Here is a 21842-nt window from a genome sequence, read left to right as displayed (position 1 = left end):
GGAATCAAGCTTTAATAGTTTGTTCATAAACGAGCCAATTATTATCGTACCTGAATAACTAACACTACGTTTATGCGCGCGCGAGTGTTACTTTCTGTACAGTAACTTACGATAATTCACTCGTTTACGCGGAGCGAATCATCGTATAAGTTACTACAAAATCCCGTTTACGCGAAGGAATTATATCGCAATAAGTAATGCTCGCGTAAACGTAGTATTGGTTAATTAACTTTCAACATAAAAAGAGGAAGAAAGATGGGATCAAAGACAAATTGGAAATTTTGCTTTAAGCAAATGTGCCGATCGAATCAATAATCGCCAATTAATATTTATTTTGACTCTTAAGGCTCCCGCACAATGAAAAATATAATAAGGAACAAGGAACATATATTAACGATTAGAAATAAGAAATCAGGAATAAAGCTGGTGTAGCATTAATACGCGGCTTCCGACAGGTTGAAAATCTATTGCCTGTGTTGTTTCCTGTTTCTGTTGCCTGTATTTTTCATCGCGCGCTCAACTTTATTCTTGATTCTTTAGTTCTAATCGCTAAAATATATCTGTTCCTTGTCCCTTATATTTTTCATCGTGCGGCGGCCTTTAAAACTAGAAAGTTAAACCGAGAGATTAAAATTAATCTACATTGCTGGAAATATAAGTCGTGCGCTCGATTGACGTCGTCCCCGAAGTCTCGATCTTCGAATTCGAATTCGGATTCGCGCTCTTCCGTCTCCTGGCGCTTCGGCCGCCTGCCGCGCGACGGCGCGGCACCGCGTCGCTGCGTCGCGCATGCGCGCAACGCTGCGCAACGCGCCGTGACACCCGTGTGACGTACTCCGTACTCCGTGCGCACACAATTACGTGTGCATACGCATACGCGATCGCCCCTGCGATAAGTGTGCGATAGGGGGTTTGAATCTGCGAGAGAGTCGTGTCGACTGTCGCGTGTCGCGCCGAAGCTCGCGAACTAACGACAACGACGGACGACGACGGCGATCGTCATCATCGGCGGCGCCGCGTACCCGCGCCGTTGTTTCCTCGATGCGTGCGACGACGCGCGCGTGCTAAGGACGTCCGCGTCGCCCGACGACAACGCGTGTGCGGGTAACAACCCCGCGACTTTCATGCCCAGGTGACCCCCGCGCGGCCACGGACTTTCTCCAACCTGGTCGCGGCGACGGCGACGGTGCGCGCGATCGGCCGACCCCCACGGGAAGCGAACAGGCGCGATTCGCCACGTCGTCCCCGTCCGCGTCGCCGTCGGCGACGACGTCGTGAGAGGAGGCCCTCCGCCGTAGCGCAGGTAGCGGATCCCGTTTTTTTGTTAGGTTAACTCGCGGCACGACGCCGCGACGCTTAATCGGGTGGGGGCACTAATTAGGGAATGGATGGAGAGAGGAGAGAAAGAGAGGAGAGAGAGAGAGAGAGAGAGAGGAGAGAGAGAAAAGAGAGAGAGAGAGAGACAACGCGCGCGTCGTTACCGTTAGTCAGAATTAGGATTGTCGGAGCACGCCTGCCCCACGCTTGATCCCTGGAATATCGTGTTGGGATATTCGGAGCCGGTTTCCTGGATTGTTATTTCACCCGTGGGACATCGCCAGTTACGTTTTATTTCATCCGCCGCGCACCCTTCGTCGTCTGTCTCGGTTTGGTTCTAGAATATTCTGACGAGAGAAGAATCTTGTACAACCTGGTAAACAAGGACGTATGTCTCTTCTGCTTGTCGAGCAGAACGCGCGCGTTTTCCCATTGGAGCAACTCGGAAGCGTCGAATATCTTTAAACTTGACGTTAAATCTGACGGTTGTAGAATTGCCGCATTGGAAAGTGGAGCGGTTGTATTTACTTTCTCGTTGTCTTGCAGTTAAGCTCCTGGAGACGGAATGGGTAGCAGCGGCCAGCTCTACAGTCTGTCCTGGGGAGAGTTCAGTTCCTCTCTGGCCTCCGCGGTGCAGGTGTTGAGGGGAGACGGCGATCTGGTGGACGTTACCCTGGCCGCCGGCGGACGCAGTTTTCGCGCGCACAAGATTGTTCTCTGCGCGGCCAGTCCGTTCCTGTTGGACCTGTTAAAGGTTGCGTGTCGTCCTTTCGATGGGCGTGAGCGCGTAACGTGAAAGCGTTATCGTCAGAAACTTACGGCAATGCGCATTGTCCACAGAGTACGCCATGCAAGCATCCGGTGGTTATGCTAGCGGGAATCGGAGCGGATGATTTGGAGTCTTTGCTGGAATTTGTATACCGAGGAGAAGTGAGCGTCGAGCCGGCGCAATTGCCTTCCTTGCTTCAGGCTGCCCATTGTCTGTGCATTCACGGATTGACAAAGCCAACTGTACTGACGGAGGTACGTTTCCTTTGTACATCTTTTTTTTATTTACTTAAATAAAAATGAGGCAATTAATTTAGGCGCGACACACGCGTATGTGATTGTATATATTTAGAGCGGAGAAGAAGTTCCTGCGTCTGCGATACCAACGGCGACGAACGATGGAGTGTCGAGAGCGACGGGCAACTCGTATCATCCACTGAAACGCAGGAAAAAGAGGAAGAAGTCGTCGACGACCTCCGCAAAGTGGCAATGTACTAGTAATACTACCGACAGCGAAAGCAGGCCTCTGGACGACAACAACAGAACGATGCCTTACGAAAATAAGGACGACGACACCATGGAAACCGATGACACAGGTAGCGTAAAGTTTTGCAAAGATTTTAAATCCCCTGTTAAATTAAGTTTATTTCTCAAATGAGGCACTGCAAGATTAGAGCTGTGCGACGGATTTTGTAATTTTTTTCCTGCCTTTGAAATATTTCGTAATAAAATACCGTGTGACGAGAATATTTGTTTTCTATGTAATATGATTTGTCGGATGAATTTTCCTTATTTTATTAGTTCGAGATTTGCACGCTTATCGCAATTTTTGAGTTAATTTCTATAATTGCAAGATTTTAATTAAGCACGCAAGACAGCAATAATGAAACGGCAATTTCCACTTGTGTTTTGTGTCCGGTGTATTTACGTTTAACACGGTAGCCGTATCATAAAAACTATATACCAAAAATTTCACCGCCTGTGAGAGATTTCGTAGACATCTACGTAGGCCTTTTTTTCGTTTCAATTAAAACGGACACAAGCACAACCATCGATCGGGTTGAACTGCATTTCTGATTGGTCGTCCTCCGATTCGTTGGGGCGAGAGCGAGAGAACGAGAGAGCGAAAGGGAGAGAGAGAGAGAGAAAGAGAAAGAGAGAGGGAGAGAGAGAGAGAAAGAGAGAGAAGGGAAACAAATTCAAACCGAGCCAAAGCAACGTCAGTTCAGCCCCGTATGGTAACATTGTGTTTGTGTCTGTTAACAGCGGGCAACTGCCTGGTCGGAAACTACGCGAACAACCATCAGGGCGGCAGTCATTCACCGCTTCAAGACTCGTCCGTCGCGGACGATCATCAGGCGGCGCATCAGGAACAGGTTTCGGACGGCGAATCGCATCTGCATACGCTAATGCCGATGCAGTTGCACATACCGCAGTTCCACAGCTCCCTCAACATGGGCTTTCCGTCCGGTCTGGCGTCGTTATCCGGCTTAGCGAGCACCCAGACGGCGTCGAGCGGTGGCGCGAATCAGTCGAAGGCGCGCGGCGCCTCCGACTGCCCGGGCGTTTGCCCGCTTTGTGGCGCGACCCTGCGCCAGGCGAGAAATCTGCGCAGGCATCTGTTATCCTCGTGCAAGTACCGGTTCAACAACTCGGCGGCGACTACGATGGCGATGGCGGCAGCGCAGAATTCCGACTCGACGGAGATCAAGACCGAGATCAAGACCGAGATCGAAGAGCCGGGCTACGATCAGTCATCGATGACGTATGGGACCGACAGCGGCAGTAACGACTGCGAACAGATAGTCTGCAATCCTACCCTACCCTCACCGACGTCGCACGAGAGCGTGGTATCGTCGCCGAACAGTATCCCGTCGCCGACGATCGCCAGCTAAATTGTACAGGGAACGAACTCACCAGGAGTATCGAGACGAACACATTTTGTAGTTAATTTTCTTTCGGATTCTGTTTGTTGCTGATTGTGTTAACAGTGATGCGATACTCGAGATCGCGGTGGAGTGGTGAGTGACAACGTTACGCGAGGACAGAGAGGAGAGATAAAAGATATTTTGCATTGTATAGTTACACGATACATTTAAGCGAACGGTTATTTGTAATTATTGGCGTACGCGTTATTTAACTAGGTCAGAAGTTCGGAGTATATATATTTGCGCGTTTAATTTTATACAAGAATCTTCCACATTAGTGTATAAGATCTACCCTAGGGTTAATTGCTGCAGGTTTAAGCGGTAATGAATAAAGTCCTATCGTGAAATTATCATTATTCTTTTACCATCGACTTATATGATAAAATCGGGATTTCGTGCGATTGTGTGTGCAATTCAACTTCGTCCACTGGGTTTATTTTATTTTGCCTCTTTGATCTTTCCTTTTTTTTTTACCATGGAATGGTCTAATAGCAGTACGTTTCTAAGAATACAGGCTACCGTATATCGAATACCATTTTATAACGAAACCGAGGATCTTCCAACAGCCCACCAAGTGAAAATAATCGGCGCACATTCCTATTTTGTAACGCTCCGCTGCGTACGTGGACTGTTGACAATAGTACATATACAAAATCGCTAGTATTTTAATTGAGAAAGAAATAAGATAACGGGTATAAAATGTACTATCCAGTTTCTTTTCTTTTTCAATAAAGCGCAAACAAAATACGTGATACTAAGTGCTGTCTTATTTTCTACAAAATACGATTGTGGCGTTATCTCAGCGTCACTTGAATTTATTATCCCATCGATTTTTTTACCACACTAGAATGGATTATGTAGAAACGTGATGTCCGCGGTGAGATATTCCGATCCGACGACAAGTTTCACACAAGTCTGTCTAGATTCGAACTCGTTCTAGGGGACGGATCGTCGAAGGCACGCAGTCTGTCCGATCAGCCGGTGTCGTGTCCGCTGTGCGGCGCGATTCTGCGCCAATCGAGAAATCTCAGGAGGCACTTGGAGCTTCTGCACTTCGGTCTGGGCAACAGCGGCAAGTCCGGCATACACGCGAGGCATCGGCGTGTGGCAGCGGCGGCGGCGGCGGTGGCGGCGGCGGACAGGGCCAACGACTTCGGCCTGTCGTCTCTGGCGTGCGTTCGTCCCACCGTCAGGCTGGACTCGCACCTCGCCGCGAGGTCCTCCGAAGCCTCGGACTTTTCCATGATGACACCCTTGTCGATCGCCTCGTCCGTCAGTTCCGCTTCGAGCGTCAGTCTTCCAGGTGAATCGCAAGTTGTGCTTGTTATATACAAGCATATCATTTATCTCGTGTAAATTTCTGAATTTAAACGCAATTATACCGAGAAAAATATTTCCTGGATAAAGAGAGAAAAAGAGTGTGCGTGAGTGAGTGATAGAATTATCTGGATAAAGATTTCCTCGTGTATAAAATGTTTATAAAAAATGTTTAGTTTATTTTAAAAGGATAATTGTTGCTAACGAGCTCATTGGTCGTAAACCATATTGATTCGACGGAGAAATGTTATACAATGGCATTAAAATTTTAATGTTACGCTTCACGCGCATTGTATATGATGTACGCGAATATTATCAAAAGATTAACGGATGCGTCGAATGCGTTATCGCTCTCTACTAAAGCGATTACACCCCGAACATATTCACGCGAATTGCAAGACCCTCCTTTACGCGGGTATAAATTCTGTACCGCGCGATTATAAACACCGATAATTATCAATGTTTTGCAAGAACGCGCTGCGACTGGGATATTCGCGATGGGATTTATTATTATACCATCGTGATTAATCCTCGTAGTAATTATAAGTTTCATGTTTGTCTAAAAACGTGATATATATATACATCACGGGATATTCGATTTCACGCTATCATGAATGACATGCAATCGTGATATTTTTACTCTCAAGATACTACCTAATTAATTATTATATTATTATTCATAAAATATTTACCCTTGCGACGAATGTAGCAAATCTGAAATTCTCCTTATTTCATTTTTCAGCATACACACATTTTATAATTAATTTAGAATTTCAATTCCCTTACATGCACTTACGCTTATTATAATGTATATAGACAATGATGTCGAGACCTCGTTACCTCATAATGTTAGCAAAACTTAGGTCTCTATGGTGTCCATAGGGAATCTGATGGGTACGAGCTCAAGTCTATTGGCTTCCGGCGATCAAAACGGACATCCGCTGTCGGGATCCACTCCGGCCACGTGCAGCACCGCATCTATGGTACCTCCGACCAACGGGATCTACTCCTCGGACGGCGGTCCCAGTATGCTGAGCTGCCTGCTACCGTCGTTGCCCACTTTACCGTCCTTTTCCGCGTCTCACGATGTGTTCCGACACGGCGAGATGTTGCGCGCGGGGATCGCCTACCACGATTCCTCCCGACAGCACGTCAGACACATGCAGCGCACGGACGTCACCTAATTTCGTAAACTCCGCGGAAAAAGCGAAACCAAGGACGACAGTATCAACGGAACACTGAATAGACTCCACTAAGTGTAGACTAAGCTTTATCGAAGTATGAATATTTAACGCGATGTGGTAATGGACGGGTATTAAAAATGGCATTAAAAATGTCGCTGAAATGCGGCGAGATAGCGGATAAAATAGTTCGACGAGTGTAACGATAAGTAGCAACGATGTTGTTGTATTAGGAATTTTTTTACTCGGTGCTATGTACACGAATTCAAATATGTACGATCTATAAATAATAAATTGTTTAGTAATAATAAATACAATACATTTGCTTTTGTATTTTTCTAGCTGTGGATATGTGAACACAAGTATTTTCTTTAGAAAAGGTTTTATTGAAAATACTATAAAGGAAAATAAGAAATAAAAAATCAGGTCCATTCGAATATATCATAAGTTACAAGCGTTTTTATAATCGTTATTTTTGCACGAGATTTATTTCGAAAAAATATTACGAAGTCGATATCCCTGCCGAGAAATAAAATTATCTTGTTCGTTTTGGAACATCGAAAAATTTACAGTTCTATCTTTTGTGCTAACTACATTTATGATTATTCTTGGAGATTGCTCACGTATCGTTTTTAATCATTCCGAATTAATATTTTCATGAAGATATTTAAGTCACCGAGCCGAGAGAAGAGGTAGAACTTTTCCTTTATGAAGATCGAACTCAAAGAGCTTGAAGAGAAGAGATCGTTATCATTTACATCCTCTTCCTGAAGGAAATTTTTTTTACTCTGCGCATCGACTAGTGCGCAACTATGAGATCATAATCATGATCTTCAAGATCCAAGACGATCGTTGAGATCATAATCAGATGATTAGATTCATCTCTTCGTGAGGTTTGCTGTGTCCCAGAATGAATGGCCAATTTCTTCGGGAGATCCTCTCGAGTTCGCCTTCAAGGAGCTTCACCAGGTCATCGAAATATCTCAAGTCGTGAACGTCTTCCAGCAACCTCGTTGTGTCACCCAGCAAATTGATCACCTTCTTTTCGTCGCACTGTAAAATTCATAAGACGTATGAATGTTGTATAACGACGGTTTTAGGAACGGAAACGGAATGTCGAGATGTGCAAATGAGATAATTGCTTTTCCTTTAGCACTTTGAATATACTTCTCGATAGACTTCCAATCCGCTGCTTAATTATGAAGGTGTTTAACATCTATCAAAAATTGAAAAGTTGCCACTTCTCTAAAAATCTCCACTGATGAAGATTCAATTCTGCATTAAATCAAAAGCTTGCTATCCATATTTAATGCAATCAATACATATAATAAAATGCAATCAGTACAGTATATATAAACTACCTCTGCAGTTTTTGTATCTTCGCAATAGTATTCATTTACATTTGATTATTTTTTCGAGAAACTGGTAATATATAACTATTTGAGTCTTTGCACTAAGATTTTAATTTAGATGAGAGCCGAGGACGAGACGTTTACCTGAAAGTTTGTACGTAAACCGCATATATCCCCCTGGATCTCTTTATTGGCGAGCTGCAGCCGTTCTATTCTATCGCGGAGATGGCGTACCCAATTATTCGGATCGTCGAGAACCGCCGGTGCTTCCACGTCCGTTTCAATGGTCAGAGCCAGTCTGGTTAATTGATCGTGAGAAGACGTGCCGTCGCAGAATCGATCCTCCTCCTTCAGGAGAGCCGTCGCCCTCCCCGGATCGTTCCGAAGACCTTCGAGGATAGATGCTACTTCATTGATGACCAAACCTCGATTCTGCGGCATAATTTATACCATTTACAGTCTACGGACAAACAGTACGATTAAATAATTAATTTTACACAGAAAAAAAAATCTGTATCTTTCGTTAATGCGAAAGAGCGTACGTTTGCGAAATTCGCGGCGTGATCTCTCGACGCGATCGCCAGCTCGTCGCAGAGGCACATTGGCGTGTTTTGCGCGTCGCTCTGGGTCTCCAGGCTCCAATCGTAACTCTGGATACCGGAAGTGTCCTCCAGGGAGGACGACCTTCTGCTGGCTGGACCTTTACAGTCGTCCCAAGTGGAGTTCAATCTGTTGTAACTCGATCTGCTGCTGTCGACCGTCTTCGTACTTGGCACCCCGCAGCAGTCTTCGTCGGTCGAAGGGTCATCGTTCGATTTCACTGATGACACGTTAAAATCATCGGTGACCCATTGTCGGCGCTCGGAGATGGGCGAGAAAATCGCGTATGTCCTCAGATCCGCGCCCGGTAAGTTCAGAAGTGCCCTCGGCTGAGTGCAACCTGTGTTCGTGATTTTGTATTTATTTTACATTGTGTAATCGCCTGCGTTAATCGTATTTGTCTAAGTTTCGATAAGATACATTTTGAAAAAAAAAAAAAAAAATAAAAATGCGGGGTAAAATATTGATTTTTGCAAATCTAGAAGTTTCGTCGGGCTAGCTGTAAAGAAATTAGCACGCGGAACTGATTAAAGTTAACGTTTCTTTTTTGTGGAAATGACTTCTAAATGATATTATTGCCAAAAATGCCTTCAAGTTTTTTCTTATTTTGACGAGCTGGCTAAAAATTTGTGTGTAAACTCTTAAGCACTCGATTATAATAAAGAATAAAGTATTCAAGGATATATCAAGATAAAATATATCAAAATAAGATATTAAATAATAGCGATAAAGATTTTTTTATTCGACCTAACTGATTATTTTTATTAATTATAATCGTCAGCAAGTTTTTAACTTTAAATTCTTTGAACTTGCTAACGATTATATCAGTGGATTTATGAAATTACTGTAAAGAATTTAAAAAAAAAAGCTTATTATTAGCATCAAAAGTTACATCGATTAAGAAGGATGATCGAAATGTCGTGATTATTTAATATAGATAATTTTTATTATAATTAATAAAGATGGCCAGTTAGGTCAAATAAAGAAAATCTTTATTGTTAATTATTCACTGGCAAAGTAAAAAAATGTCTGATTTCATTTAATTTTAACAACATTATTTCCTACTTATATCCGTATAATTTTGCAACACCCACGCAGTTGGTGAAGAGACTGTCGATCGAGCTCGAGTTCGGGACGATCGCTCGAACCTCGGGGAGAGCCGTTTCCATTAACTTTTACTTCAGTCTCCCCGACACAGACTCAATCGAACCCTCGGATCGAGGCCGTTAGCGTGCCCGCAACAATGCTCGTGGCAGTTTCGCAGTCTCACGCCACTCGGCATCTTTACTCGGCGGTAAGCGCCGAGCCACGATCCCGCGGGGACGAGGGAAACGGAGTAAATCCGACACGTCAAGCAACTCGATTCCGCGCATTGGTAAACCGCGAAACTTTATTAGGTCATCAGGTGCCGCCGTGGCCGACGAGTTTCCACGAGGTGGCTTTAACTTGGCGATCGGTTCGAGGGACCAAAAGCGCGACCCCCCATCGCTTGCGCTTTCTTTCTCGAACTTCGATCGAACGAAAGAAAACGGGACGTGGAAGGCAGAGGAAGGAACCTCAGATTTTGCGTACCGATCTGCCTGGAATCGATGAGACGGCCCGACCGTTTTCGGCAACGCCGGTACCTCCATTCTCCGGCGCTCTCGTTCTCCAACGTGAATCTCACCTGGGAGAAGGTAAAGCGGCGAGGGGACGGTATGAGTATCCGGTATTCTTGCGATCTGATCAGTTTTTCCGGGGTGTAGCAGACGGGATTGATGCATGCCTCCTTGACGTTGCGCTCGCTGCCGGTTACAGTCGCGGGCGAACTGCTCTGCATGCCGAGAGAGACGGGGGTGGATCATTTATTAATCGCGCTTCTATATCGTTCGGAGGTCTCAACGGGGCAGACGTGTGTCGTTAAGTCCTCCGCGACGTCGGCGCCGGCGTCGTATCGAACGTTTTACGACTCCGACAAACGCGAATGAAATATTGAAACAAAACAAAACAAAAAAAAGAGACAAGACAAGAAAGGAGATATTTGAGTCATTAAAGAGAAACTACGAAAACCGATAAATTCGTAAACTAATTTGCGGCAAAGCAATTGCGGCTTAAATGACGAGCGCTTTTGCATCTTGTGTTCGTATCTTTGCGTGTGCAAGTGATATCGATCAGTCGCGCGGAGAGATATCCGGCCCCTTTACATTTTTTTTGCTCAGTTATCTAATTAAGCCGAGCCAGAGTCTCTTGTGGCCCGATAATCGGATTGGATACAATTCGTATAATACGCCGACATCGCGAAAGAGAAGAAAAAGGATCGGAGGAAACAGAACCGTGCAAACAGAGATAAAAATCCACGCTTCGCTAGGTTGAAACTGAAATGTATCGCACATGAAAATGCAGCCACGTGAGCGCATACGGAGATTGTGTGTGTGTGTGTGTGTGTGTGTGTGTGTGTGTGCGCGCGCGCGCGCGCGCGCGTTGTAACTAAACGAAATTTCCGTCGAAAAGAAAACATGAACAGGAAATTCGACGAGTGCAAAATTAAAGTGCGCTGCCGCGCTACATCCGGCGTTTATTAATTTAACAGCATCTAATATAGTGTTCAAGTGAATGGCGACAGCGGTTATGTCCACGCGCGAGTAATATTTCAACCCAGTCTGAACATCACAGATATTTTAAAAACGTTGTTGAACGTCTTGGCTTTTGTGCGTCGCTTCTTGTAGCTAAATTATTTATACATTAGCGAAGTTATTCCACGGAATTATATACGAAATCTTCGCGACGAGAGAAAGCAGGAAACTCATTTTCGTTTCCCATTTATTTAGATCGTTTAAAGTTTAATTAGCCGGACAAATCGCAAATATTAATCTATTTCATTAATATGCATCAATTAATGTTATTTTATTATTCCACGAGATTATACATGAAATTTTCGCGACGAGAGAAAGCAAAAAACTCATTCTCGTTCTCATTTATTATTTAGATCATTTTTGAAGTTCATAATTACTCGGGATAAATCACAAATATCAATCCATTACATTAATATCTATACATCTGTTAATGTTAATATTAAATTATTATTGTCATTACACCTATATAAATACATACACATGTATATGTGTGACTTTCTATAAAACGTTTCCCGAATCAAAACCGACGCCGTCAAAGTTAAAGAGCCCTTTATTCGTAAGCAGAAACTTAAACCCCGGGACATTTCGCGTATTAATAAATATGATGTCACACTCACCGTTTCCCTGGCGTCCCTCTCGATCAGATCGACATCGAGATCGTCCGGCGTGAACGAGGTCAGCTCGATTTTCTCGCAGATCCCGCTCTCCTCCTGCTCCTGATGCCTCGACACATCCCGCACGAAGCTGCAGCTACCCGAATCATCCGAGTCGATGCAGGACAGCATCGACGCCGACGATCCGGGTGATCGATGATTCTTGACGCGATACGATCTGGACGATACCGCGATCTCCCGATCGCTCAACCACCAGCCGAAAATCTCCTCGCCGCCGTCGTTGGGCGACGACGAGCCGTACTTGGCGGCGTCTCTTCCGTCCAGATAAAACATCGCCCGGCGATTCCTGACGTTTTCCAATCGACGTGGGGCGCGTGCAGATTTTACCGCCCCGGAAATTCCGCCTGCAAGCAAGCAAGGATTGACGTGCGGGAGAAATCGAGTAATTCCCGCAAACAGGAGCGCCTGAACGCCGGGCGGCGGCGTTCAGGCGCCCGGGCCGAGCCGTGTCTCGGAGATTCGAGGACGACGAATCGAATCCTCGACGCGCGCGCGCACAATCCCCGATTTGCCGATAATAAATTCTACACGATTTCGATTTGCCAACGACGAGCCTAGCGCGACTTTCGACGATAAATCCGCGCTCTGACGAATTAAGTCTTTGAAAACGGAAAATAACGTGTATGGAAATTCCTCACGTTGCGCGCGGCGTAAGGAATAAGTAACGATGCTGTTGCGACGTAATTGATGATTAAATTCATGATAAATATATGATTTATATAAGGTCTCAATTTTACATAAGATATAAATAAACTGACGATTTTATGACGAAAAATGCAAGCTTTTTGCAGTATCTCTCTCTCTCTCTCCTCATTCGAAAAACCTTTTTAATAGATTGTGCAGATGGAACTACATATATATAGATTTATATTCTTCTTTTATTATTAATTTCATCCGTGTTTTGTTCTGCTCTCTTAATCATTCTGATCGAATTGGATTTACAAAGATAGCGACTCAAAATGTACGAATACGAGCTGTCAACACGTGACGTGAGAACACGTCAAACATTAAATCTTTTATGAGTCACAAAAACCGGCGACTGCGCGGTGTTACAGCTGGAAACTCATACAGCGTTTCAACTATCTTCGTTTATCTATGTAATGTCACTTACTTAAGTATGCACTTAGTGTATGTGTACGGTGAATAAACGATGAAATTTTCACTCGTCCGAAATCTCACGCGCATCTCGCATACACAGATCTACAAAATTCAACAGCTGTTGATGCGTTTTATTATAGTGATATACAATTACAAATCTTTTTTTTCTTTTACGAGAGCCCAACTGTCGTCGTTATTTAAATTAACCAGAAGAATATTTTTTTATACAATTAACAATGATTTGCCGATATACATTCACACTGAGAAAAAAAATTTGTCAATCCCAAGAAATATTTAGTCCGATACGTTCAACTAAACATTTTAGTTAGTCAACTAAACATTAGTTGAATTAATCAATTTTTGATTAAAGAAACTAAATAAATTGTTGAAACAACTAATGTTTAGTTAACTAACTAAAATGTTTAGTTGAACGTATCGGATTAAATATTTCTTGGGATTAACACTTTTTTCTCAATGCATTAGTTAGATTAGCTATTATATAAATTTAGTTATTGTTCAATTTAATTATATATTATTTAAATTATTTTATTTCATTTTTTATTAACATTTTTTTAATGTTTTATTTCGATCACACACATCACTGATTTTATATTACATAAATAAAGAAAATATATTTCTTTCACTTAATAAAGAATATATATAGCAAGTACGCAAAGTAATCTCGTTACAAGAGAAACGTTCAATAATATCACAATATCTTCCCACTAGCGATCGTGATAATTATTCGCAAGCTTTCTCATGATTATTAGGCAAGTGTAGAACCGACGAATCCTCTTAATTACAACGTAATTAATTTTCAGCGAGCCACACACTGGCGCTGACGATCGCGATCGACTGATCGGTCGACGAATCGAGCCGGTTTCCGCACTGCGAACTGCATTCGATTCGCCGGCCGACGATTTTTCATCAGAACGCACGTGGTTGCGATCGCGCGGATATATGTGTATATATATATATATATATATATATATATATATATATGTATATATACACGCGATCCCCGATCGGTGTAGGCTGTAGGCGATCAGATCTCCCGGGATAAGATCGTGTTTAACGAACCGTGCTCCGATGACCACCGCGCGTCACGTTTCACGATCGCGACCGGAACCGCCGCGCCGATTGACCGCTTAATGCTTAATGCGTCGTCAGCAAAGTCGGACGTCGACTGTGTCAGCGGTCACCCATTTCCTCGACCACCGGTCGTCATGGTGACTCTAATTTAATAATCCGTCATTTCCCGCTTTGCGTGTCGCACCTTTGCCAGCAACCCCGGCAGCCGCATATCGACGAGCTCTGTTGCGGTTCTTCGCTCCTTGTTTTCTATCTTCTTTTGTTTTTAAGACTATTTCGATCGTGTAATTGTTCGCGAATCTCCCGGTCTTTCCGTATATCGATCTTGCGGCGAATTACAAAAATCTCACGTCAATCGTAAAAGCGATCGCGATTCGGGTGAATCCTTGCGAAAATTTTCATCTCGCGCGCGCTCATGGAAAAACGCCGTACACTTTGAAAAGCAGGGTAATGCTCCGCGAAATAACTCCTTTCGAACGCGGTGAATAGAGTGACGTATTTTCAATGAATTTTACACGAAAAGCGTTTACGTTTCGAGCTAAGTAAAGAAAGTTCGGTTGAGCGAGCAATTTGGATTAAACGAGTTTGGTTTAGCGATTCGCCTTTGTTTGATGGGCCGTAATATGCTATATCTATCATTTATGATGTATAGATATAAAAAGAAATTTCGATTGCATCGAGGTCTAAACGATTTGAGTAAGATTTTGTAAAATCGTTCCTATAATATTAACTAAAGAGTAGGTTTTCTAGTTGTTATTTCGCTTTGCCATATACTCCTGCAACGAGCTTGTCTTTTCCATCGACCGCCACTTTCTCATGCACTTTGACTGAAGCTAACGACACCACCATGTAGCTGATGTAGCACATACATTGTAGATCTCAATCGGTTTATCACTCTATTTAGTCCGTTGCTCTTTCATCTCTTCAGAAGCATTTGTCCTAACATACACGGAAAAAGCAATTTGGTTGCCTTAAAGTTAATTTTAAACGACCAAGATTTTGCAATCGCTAACTAAAACACTTTGCCATGTTCTGTGACATATCAGCGATTCCGTCTTCACCGCTGATTGCTACTTTCTCATGCACTTTGATTGAAGATAACAACTTTCATACAATAGCACACTATTACTTAATCTCACACATACAATATGGATCTTAATCGGCATTATTTAGTCCGTTGCTCTTCAGAAGTCTCTTCAATCTCTTCATGTCCTAACATACACGGAGAAAACAATTTGGTTTGCCTTAAAATTAATTTTAAACAACCAAGACTTTGTAATCGCCTTTAACTAAAGAACTTATATTCTTGTAATGTGTCAACAAGTTTGTCTTTTCCATCGACTGTCACTCAATTTCTCGTGCACTTTGACCGAAACTAACGACACCACCATATGTATAGCCGTATACTGCCGTAGTAACACACTATCATTTAGTTCATACATACGTTGTAGACCTTGATCGGTACAAACAATTTCAGCTTTTGCTCTTTGGCCTCTGCGAGATATCGATAACGATTACAGCCGACTTGTTTTCGTCTATATATAGACACCGTATCTCGGAATGTCGCGCGCGGCGCACTTTTACCGATCCTGCATCGTTATTTGTTAGTATTTTCAGGAATGTTGGGCGGCAATAATGATAACCGTATACATCATGCGTACGATCGCGACGATTCCCGTCGACTGACATCAGGGAATGACGTGTCCGCGGGCTCTGTTTTGTATTCGCGATAACTCGCTGACCCGTGTGTGCCGTGATAATTTCAGCCGTGCCGAGTATTGACTGTTCGACTGTATACGTATGTGTGTACGTGTATACAATCGCGCATCGTCACGATGTTGCTAAACAGCCGCGAGCGAATAGGCGGAGAGCTGACGACACTTTTGGCCAAGTGATTTTATAAATCACGATTTTCCGTTATAACCTGCGTGGACGACTCTCCTTCGATAATCCGAACACCTGGCTGGCCGTACTTAGGGGGTTTAGAAGTACGCAGGTGAGAAAAAAAAACTGATTTTCAAGTAATAGTATAAGTCTTAATTTTTATCGGATATTGATAATTGATCACTCAGGAACATGCAAATAAATTGCCAGTTCGATTGCTCGGGGGGAATTAGTCGCCAGGCTTAATTAAAAATAATTAAAAATAATTATTTTCAAGTCGTATTATAAAAGCTGGGTTTTTTTTTTTACTAACAAGTATAGTGCTAACACATATCACCCAAAAAAAGCCAAGTGAAAATTTTGGTGGCAACATCTCTAAAAAAATTATTGAAAAGAAAAAAAATCTTGAGAGACCTCAGAGAGAAATGAGGTTCTCTGAAGAGTCTCTAAAAATACCGTAGAAAAAACTTTTCCGAGAAGGGAATTCTTCGCGAACGAGAAGAATTCAAACGAGAGCCATGAAATCTTTAGTCGAGCACAGTTTTAGAACAAGATATTATAGTTACTTCTTAAGCTAAGTTATTTTCATACTTCAAGAATTATTGCTGGCAAGAGTTTAAATGCAGGCAATAAGTTACTTTGCAATCTGCTTTTCTTGTAATCTGCTTTTCAAGGTTTCTTCTAACCATCGTCACAGAATTGTGTTATATTTGTTGTATATATATATATATACATACTATATATTTTTTTATTTTATCCTTGCGGCTTTGGCTGGACTTCCGGTGCGATGCAATATTTTACATTGTTCTCTTTTACACTTTTTTACCCAACTACAGCTTACTTTACTTTACATTTACGTCTACACACATTTACTTTTACATTATAAAATATTTTTCAAGTATTTCATTATTTATCTTATATTTATACGTATATAAACCCTTTTCGGACTTAATAAACAAGTTTCAAAATTTTTGACTTAAACTCTCATCTTTATCATTCCAAGTTGTCCTATATCTTATATGTGTAATTCTCTTTTGCTTCTCCTCTTTCTTACTTCTCGTTATTCGTCCCTTCTTAACCCAATTTCTTCGTATATTTATTGTACATAATATTCATTATGCACGTATGTACATATAGCGCAGAAATATAATTACCCGTTATTGATTACCGATGGTTGTTTCGATATCTTCGATAAAAGTGCGAAGAAGTGTCTTTTCTTTCTGCAACGTCCTAAATACAAGATGTCTCAGATTCTGTATCTATCCAAATTACGCGAATCTCTAGAAGATATCCGAGAAATTGAGAACATCTCTCTTAAACGTTGGATTATCCGGATTAGCTGTCACAAGTGCAATTTTCTGCGAGAAACGCGAACAAAGGTCTCAAACAGTATTCGCGGCCAAACATCGGGATATACATCATTTATACATACCAACTCACGCTGATAAATTGCTTTGCTCAAACTGATTAATTAACTAACCTCTAGGCAGCTAGGCAGCTAGATAAATATTCGATCATTGTACAATAATTCGCCGGGTATTAATTTACTTAATCGATGAATGAAACATTCGCAAATGTTAATTTAACCACTGGATTTTCACTTTTGTTTTCGAAAAGTGATAAACGGTATCATTCCCTTCCTCCCCCCCGCTATCGTTTCGATCGGCAATCTCTTGACTGCTTTCATGTCAAATGCCTCTTTCGCACATCGATACGCGATGACCATATTTTTGGGATTCGCGATAACGCCGTCAAGCGGGACAATTTATTGTCACTCATCACGCAAAAGGTAGGCAAGTCGAGAAACCCAAGCCTGTAGTAAACCAAACTCAATTTCGAGGATGTTAACACGTTTATTTGTCTTATTGCGGTATCTATGAGTGCGGAAAAATCGCGCATTTATATCCATGCGGTTCGTGTCTTCTTGAAAGAGGAGAGGCTCATCGACGCGACGCGACGTCGCGCGGCGGCCGCGGCGCGAGCGCGCCTGGGAAGCGTCGCTCGAGTCGTAGATTGTCTTGCGAAATAAACTATTTTCCGATCAGTCAGCCTGTGGTCTAGGGATACGATTAAAGGGGTACTAATCCGCAAACATGCGTGCGAGTATTCGAGACCTCATGTTGATTTTCGTTTTTTCCCAGGGATTTTTACGGTCAAAGTTCAACGACGTCGAGGACGAACGGGCGGGCATAGGGGGCGATTTTTCGGGACGCGTTTCGGTATACGAATATTAATCAGGATGACGTGGACAGGCCTTGATCGAGGGAGAAAAATGATCGCGCATCGCCGATAACGCGTTATCGCAGCGCGTCGTGTACACGTCGTTGCGCGCTCGGCTATCAGGTGTAACGTACGCACGTGCATGCCATGCCTCCGCGGTTGAGGGCATGCGAGTGCGATTACCCTGGATCGCGATGGCCTAAACGGATTCCCAGGGAAAATAAAGTTGAGCGGCGATATGGCTTCTTAAATTACGAAAAAACGAACAAATTTTTTCCATTTATAAAATACGAGCGGTAATAAAACGTGTTCGTGCACGCGAACGATCTGTGTCGATCATTAATTTTTTAAATTTGCTCGAATCGCGAATATAATAAAACAAGATCGGAAGGATATGCAATATGGTTTGAAATCCATTTACCCGTGTTTGCGGAGTACCTTTTTCTCCGATGCGGTAAAATCGAAGTGGGGCTAAATTCGCGACTGCTTCCGGGCACCGAATATCTATTTTTTTTTTTTTTTTACATTTCTCGTTACATCGTGAGATAATATACTCAAACATTTGCTGAATATTAATTATACATTCGCGTGGCAGGTGTATTTCAAATTAGTTGGAATCTCTCGGCATTGTTCGAGAGATTTCCGTCTATTTTCCATCACGTTCAGAAGACTAGAATCGCTTTGTGCATTAGTTGTGCGCGCAGTTTACCTTGTAATTTCGATTACGCTAATCTCGCTTTATCGAACGGGAAGATCGCGTTGACTTTTTGCGATAAGGCAAAATTAGATCGGCTGTGCAACGTCATGCGAGAAACCGCGCGTTGCGCGATTGAGGCGGGACGGGAAGAGGAAGGGTCGAGAGAGTATCATTGAATTACAATATGGCGAAGGACTTGGGGAGTTATACCGGCGTGGTTGGATAACATCCACTTCTCGATACAATTACTACGTTTACGCGAGCGCTACTTCTGTAGTAACTTACGATATATTACTCGTTTACGCGGAGTAAATTATCGTAAGTTACTACAAAATCCCGTTTACGCGAAGGAATTATCGTAAGTTACCACAGAAGTAATAACGCTCGCGCGTAAACGTATATAGTAAATGTCTCGTATTGCTCCCGCGAATTATACTTCTCTTAATAATCCAGTCGTTCAATAGCTCCACGGTCGCTTCAGTGTGATCGTGCGACGTAGCGTGTCATCTGATATATTAGGTATATAATATATGAAGTGTTATATTTAAATATTATATATGACATATATATATATATATAATTTTATATAACAGTAATAATAATATAAATGTTACAAATTATATTATATTGTAATTATATAAGAAAATTAGAGTCAAATACGAGTAAATAAAGGATGTTATCGTAGAAATATTCTATAGTTTTATTGTTCGAAGGTAGACAAAACATTGTGGACGTTTCAACTATATTAAGGTATTCCTTTCATGACACCAAAGTCTTAAGAATTAACTGATTTTTTGGTACGAGAAAGTTAAAATGCATATCTTTACGCCAGAAGAAAATTAAACCACATTACCGAGCATATAAAAAAGAATTATGACTTTGAAAATTCGATATTTTATATGTGACGTTATCGAAAAAGTCAATTTTCTACATTTCAATGTAATAATTTGTTCATCTTAAGATTTAAGATATTAAATATTAACTGCGCTACATATTTGCTAAACTCTATACTTTCGATAGTGCCGATAAAAATACAGAGTCACCGAATATTTAAACAAAATATCTAATGTTAAAAGTTGACTTGAAATGTGGTTTATAGATGAATATTTTTTATGGCGACTTTCAAGGAATTATTTGGCAACGCTGGCGCTGCAAGCTGTGCGCTCATGTCACACTTCAGTTTATATATAATGTACGGTTTATTATCAACTTTTATTTTCACAACGTGTCCCTTATTTCTGCCCACATTACTCCTCACTTGTTATGTTTCTTATCACACATTATTATTATAAAATATCTCTTTGATAAAAAGAAAATGTCACAGTATTCTCTGATCGATGAACGTGACACTCACATGGACACTTTTGTTATCAACTTCACATTTTACACGCGGCGCCCTGAAAAGCGCAGCATTGCCATATTGTTCTGACAGTAAAATTTACCGAAAAATGAAAAATTTCTAAATACACATAATATTTTCACTTTTTTCTTATAATTAAACATAATAATCACGTATAACTTGATTTTATTTATATAAGTTTAATGCAATATACACAAGAGTTTGCTGAGGCCCTGCTTAAGCGCCTACAAAATACGCTCCTCCGTGAAAGGAATACCTTAAGTCTCCCCCCTTTAGCACAATAAATTAAATAAAGAATATGCGAATTAAAAAAATTACAAGTAACTTGAGTTAAAATTAATATAAAAATAAACTTTGACTTTCTTACATTGCTTTTACGAATAATGAGCGCTTTTTTCACTTATTTATTACAATTATGTTATAATATATATAATATATAAATATTATATATTTTTGCTGAAGCCTCATCTTTTGCGTTCATATACCTTCTTCTTTCACGTTCCTCGTGTACGCAATTATATTTAATTAAATTTTGATGACTGGCGTGCTATTGCAGACGGCTAATTTCCTTTTTTACAATAATGATCGAATTGAGAAGAGATATATGAACTGTGGTTTTGTACCCGATCCAGAGTTGCGTCGGGACAATAGCTAATGTCTCGTTCGATTGAAACGCGATGTATCTCGTACAAATTATCTTTATTCTCCGTTCGATTATCTGTCGCGCTCGTGCGAATTCTCAATCTGCGACGGCAGTCGCAGCGCAAACAGAAACGAGAAATTCCTCATGCGTTTCTCCATCAGAATGGCTTTTCTGTCTTTTTTTCCCCGTTGCGTCAACATTGCATAGCTGCGACGACGTTTCGCGCGACATTCCCACACTCGCGATACTTAAGGAAAATTTCCATCGCGGAAATGAGAATTTTTTCGCGGAGAGCCCGATCAACGGGCGGATTAAGTTGCAGATTCGTCGCGAGACACGAAGATCAAACGTTAAACGCGTCGCGTAATGGTACGATGTTATTTCTGATGCATCAGAGGCACAAAAAAAAAAGTTAAAAAGATAAGCCAATAATTCATCTCGACTGTTTTCACTCAAATAAATACGGGATAATACGATTTCCATCGACAGGGTTGGGGAGAGAAGAAGCAGTGGTTGGAGAGTCCAAACGGGGGCAAGGAGAAGCGGAAGACAGTCAGGACCGCCACTCCCGGCTCTCCCCTTCCTAAAGTAAATCATTTCCGTGAAAGTCACGTTTCTCCCGAGAGCGAGGGGATACGACAACCGGAATATGTGTCGCACCACAGCCCGCGGAACGTCACCGCGCAGCAATAAGCAACGGTGTGAAAATTTTAGGAGAATTCCCACAAGACTCCTCGCCTTCGGCTTCTATTTTTCCCTTCCTAGACAAACATTCGGAGGGAACAAACGCCGCGATCGAGTCCCGGTACCGGGTCCGTTCCCCGGGGGTTGTATATCTCCGTTTCCCACGCGCCGCGGAAAATTCGCGTTCCACTCGGCGGCGGCGTCGCGGCGCACATACCCGCGCCGCCGCCGCCGCCGCCGCCGCCGCCGCCGCCGAGTGCCGAAATTCGAACAGGTTGCGGCGCACGCGTGGCAAGATGGCCGTGTGCGCCGACGGGGGTAAGTTGCACGTCGGTGTCGGCGCGGGGTTGGCGCGACGACGGGGGTCGCGCTCGCTCGCTCGCTCGCTCGACGCTCGTTCGTTCGTTCGTTCGTT

At 42.5% G+C, this 21842-nt stretch overlaps 3 protein-coding genes and 1 long non-coding RNA gene across 7 annotated transcripts in view; 2 read left to right on the top strand and 2 right to left on the bottom strand.

Annotated features, from left to right (window-relative positions):
• The first annotated feature begins 835 nt into the window (after positions 1-835).
• Positions 836-6842, top strand: LOC143900760 (transcription activator GAGA). 3 transcript variants are annotated; one of them, XM_077412456.1, is made up of 6 exons: positions 836-1303; positions 1864-2071; positions 2158-2340; positions 2438-2681; positions 4954-5316; positions 6213-6842. In XM_077412456.1, the coding sequence occupies exons 2-6, from the start codon at positions 1883-1885 to the stop codon at positions 6512-6514; spliced, it is 1281 nt and encodes a 426-aa protein (XP_077268582.1). In that variant the 5' UTR covers positions 836-1303; positions 1864-1882; the 3' UTR covers positions 6515-6842. The 3 variants fall into 3 exon arrangements, with proteins under 3 accessions (XP_077268582.1, XP_077268599.1, XP_077268590.1); XM_077412464.1 differs by lacking the exon at positions 836-1303 and adding an exon at positions 1452-1693; XM_077412473.1 differs by lacking the exons at positions 4954-5316; positions 6213-6842 and adding an exon at positions 3352-4760 and having other exon boundaries at positions 838-1303.
• Positions 5203-6278, bottom strand: LOC143900869 (uncharacterized). The gene is made up of 2 exons (XR_013257900.1): positions 6171-6278; positions 5203-5373 (listed from the first exon to the last, which is right to left on the bottom strand). It is a non-coding gene; the product is annotated as an uncharacterized LOC143900869 (long non-coding RNA).
• Positions 6843-6876: 34 nt separating the features above from the next.
• The window catches only part of LOC143900686 (uncharacterized), a 211514-nt gene continuing 196548 nt past the window's right edge, over positions 6877-21842 (bottom strand). For both annotated transcript variants that reach the window (XM_077412321.1, XM_077412323.1), the window contains 5 exons: positions 11693-12093; positions 10036-10276; positions 8406-8803; positions 8008-8295; positions 6877-7564 (listed from right to left, as the gene is read on the bottom strand). In XM_077412321.1, the coding sequence (XP_077268447.1) occupies positions 7376-7564; positions 8008-8295; positions 8406-8803; positions 10036-10276; positions 11693-12093 (1517 nt within the window). In that variant the 3' untranslated portion in view covers positions 6877-7375. The remainder of the gene's footprint in view (positions 7565-8007; positions 8296-8405; positions 8804-10035; positions 10277-11692; positions 12094-21842) is intronic.
• LOC143900657 (uncharacterized) overlaps positions 15804-21842 on the top strand; it is a 180714-nt gene continuing 174675 nt past the window's right edge. Inside the window, exon 1 of the mRNA XM_077412284.1 lies at positions 15804-15935. The gene's annotated coding sequence lies outside the window, so the exon portion shown is untranslated. The remainder of the gene's footprint in view (positions 15936-21842) is intronic.

Source organism: Temnothorax americanus, unplaced genomic scaffold (genome assembly GCF_048541705.1).
Source record: "Temnothorax americanus isolate GAGA-0224 unplaced genomic scaffold, ASM4854170v1 Scaffold10, whole genome shotgun sequence".
NCBI classification, from domain to species: Eukaryota; Metazoa; Arthropoda; class Insecta; order Hymenoptera; family Formicidae; genus Temnothorax; species Temnothorax americanus.
This window is presented reverse-complemented; position numbering and strand designations above follow the sequence as displayed.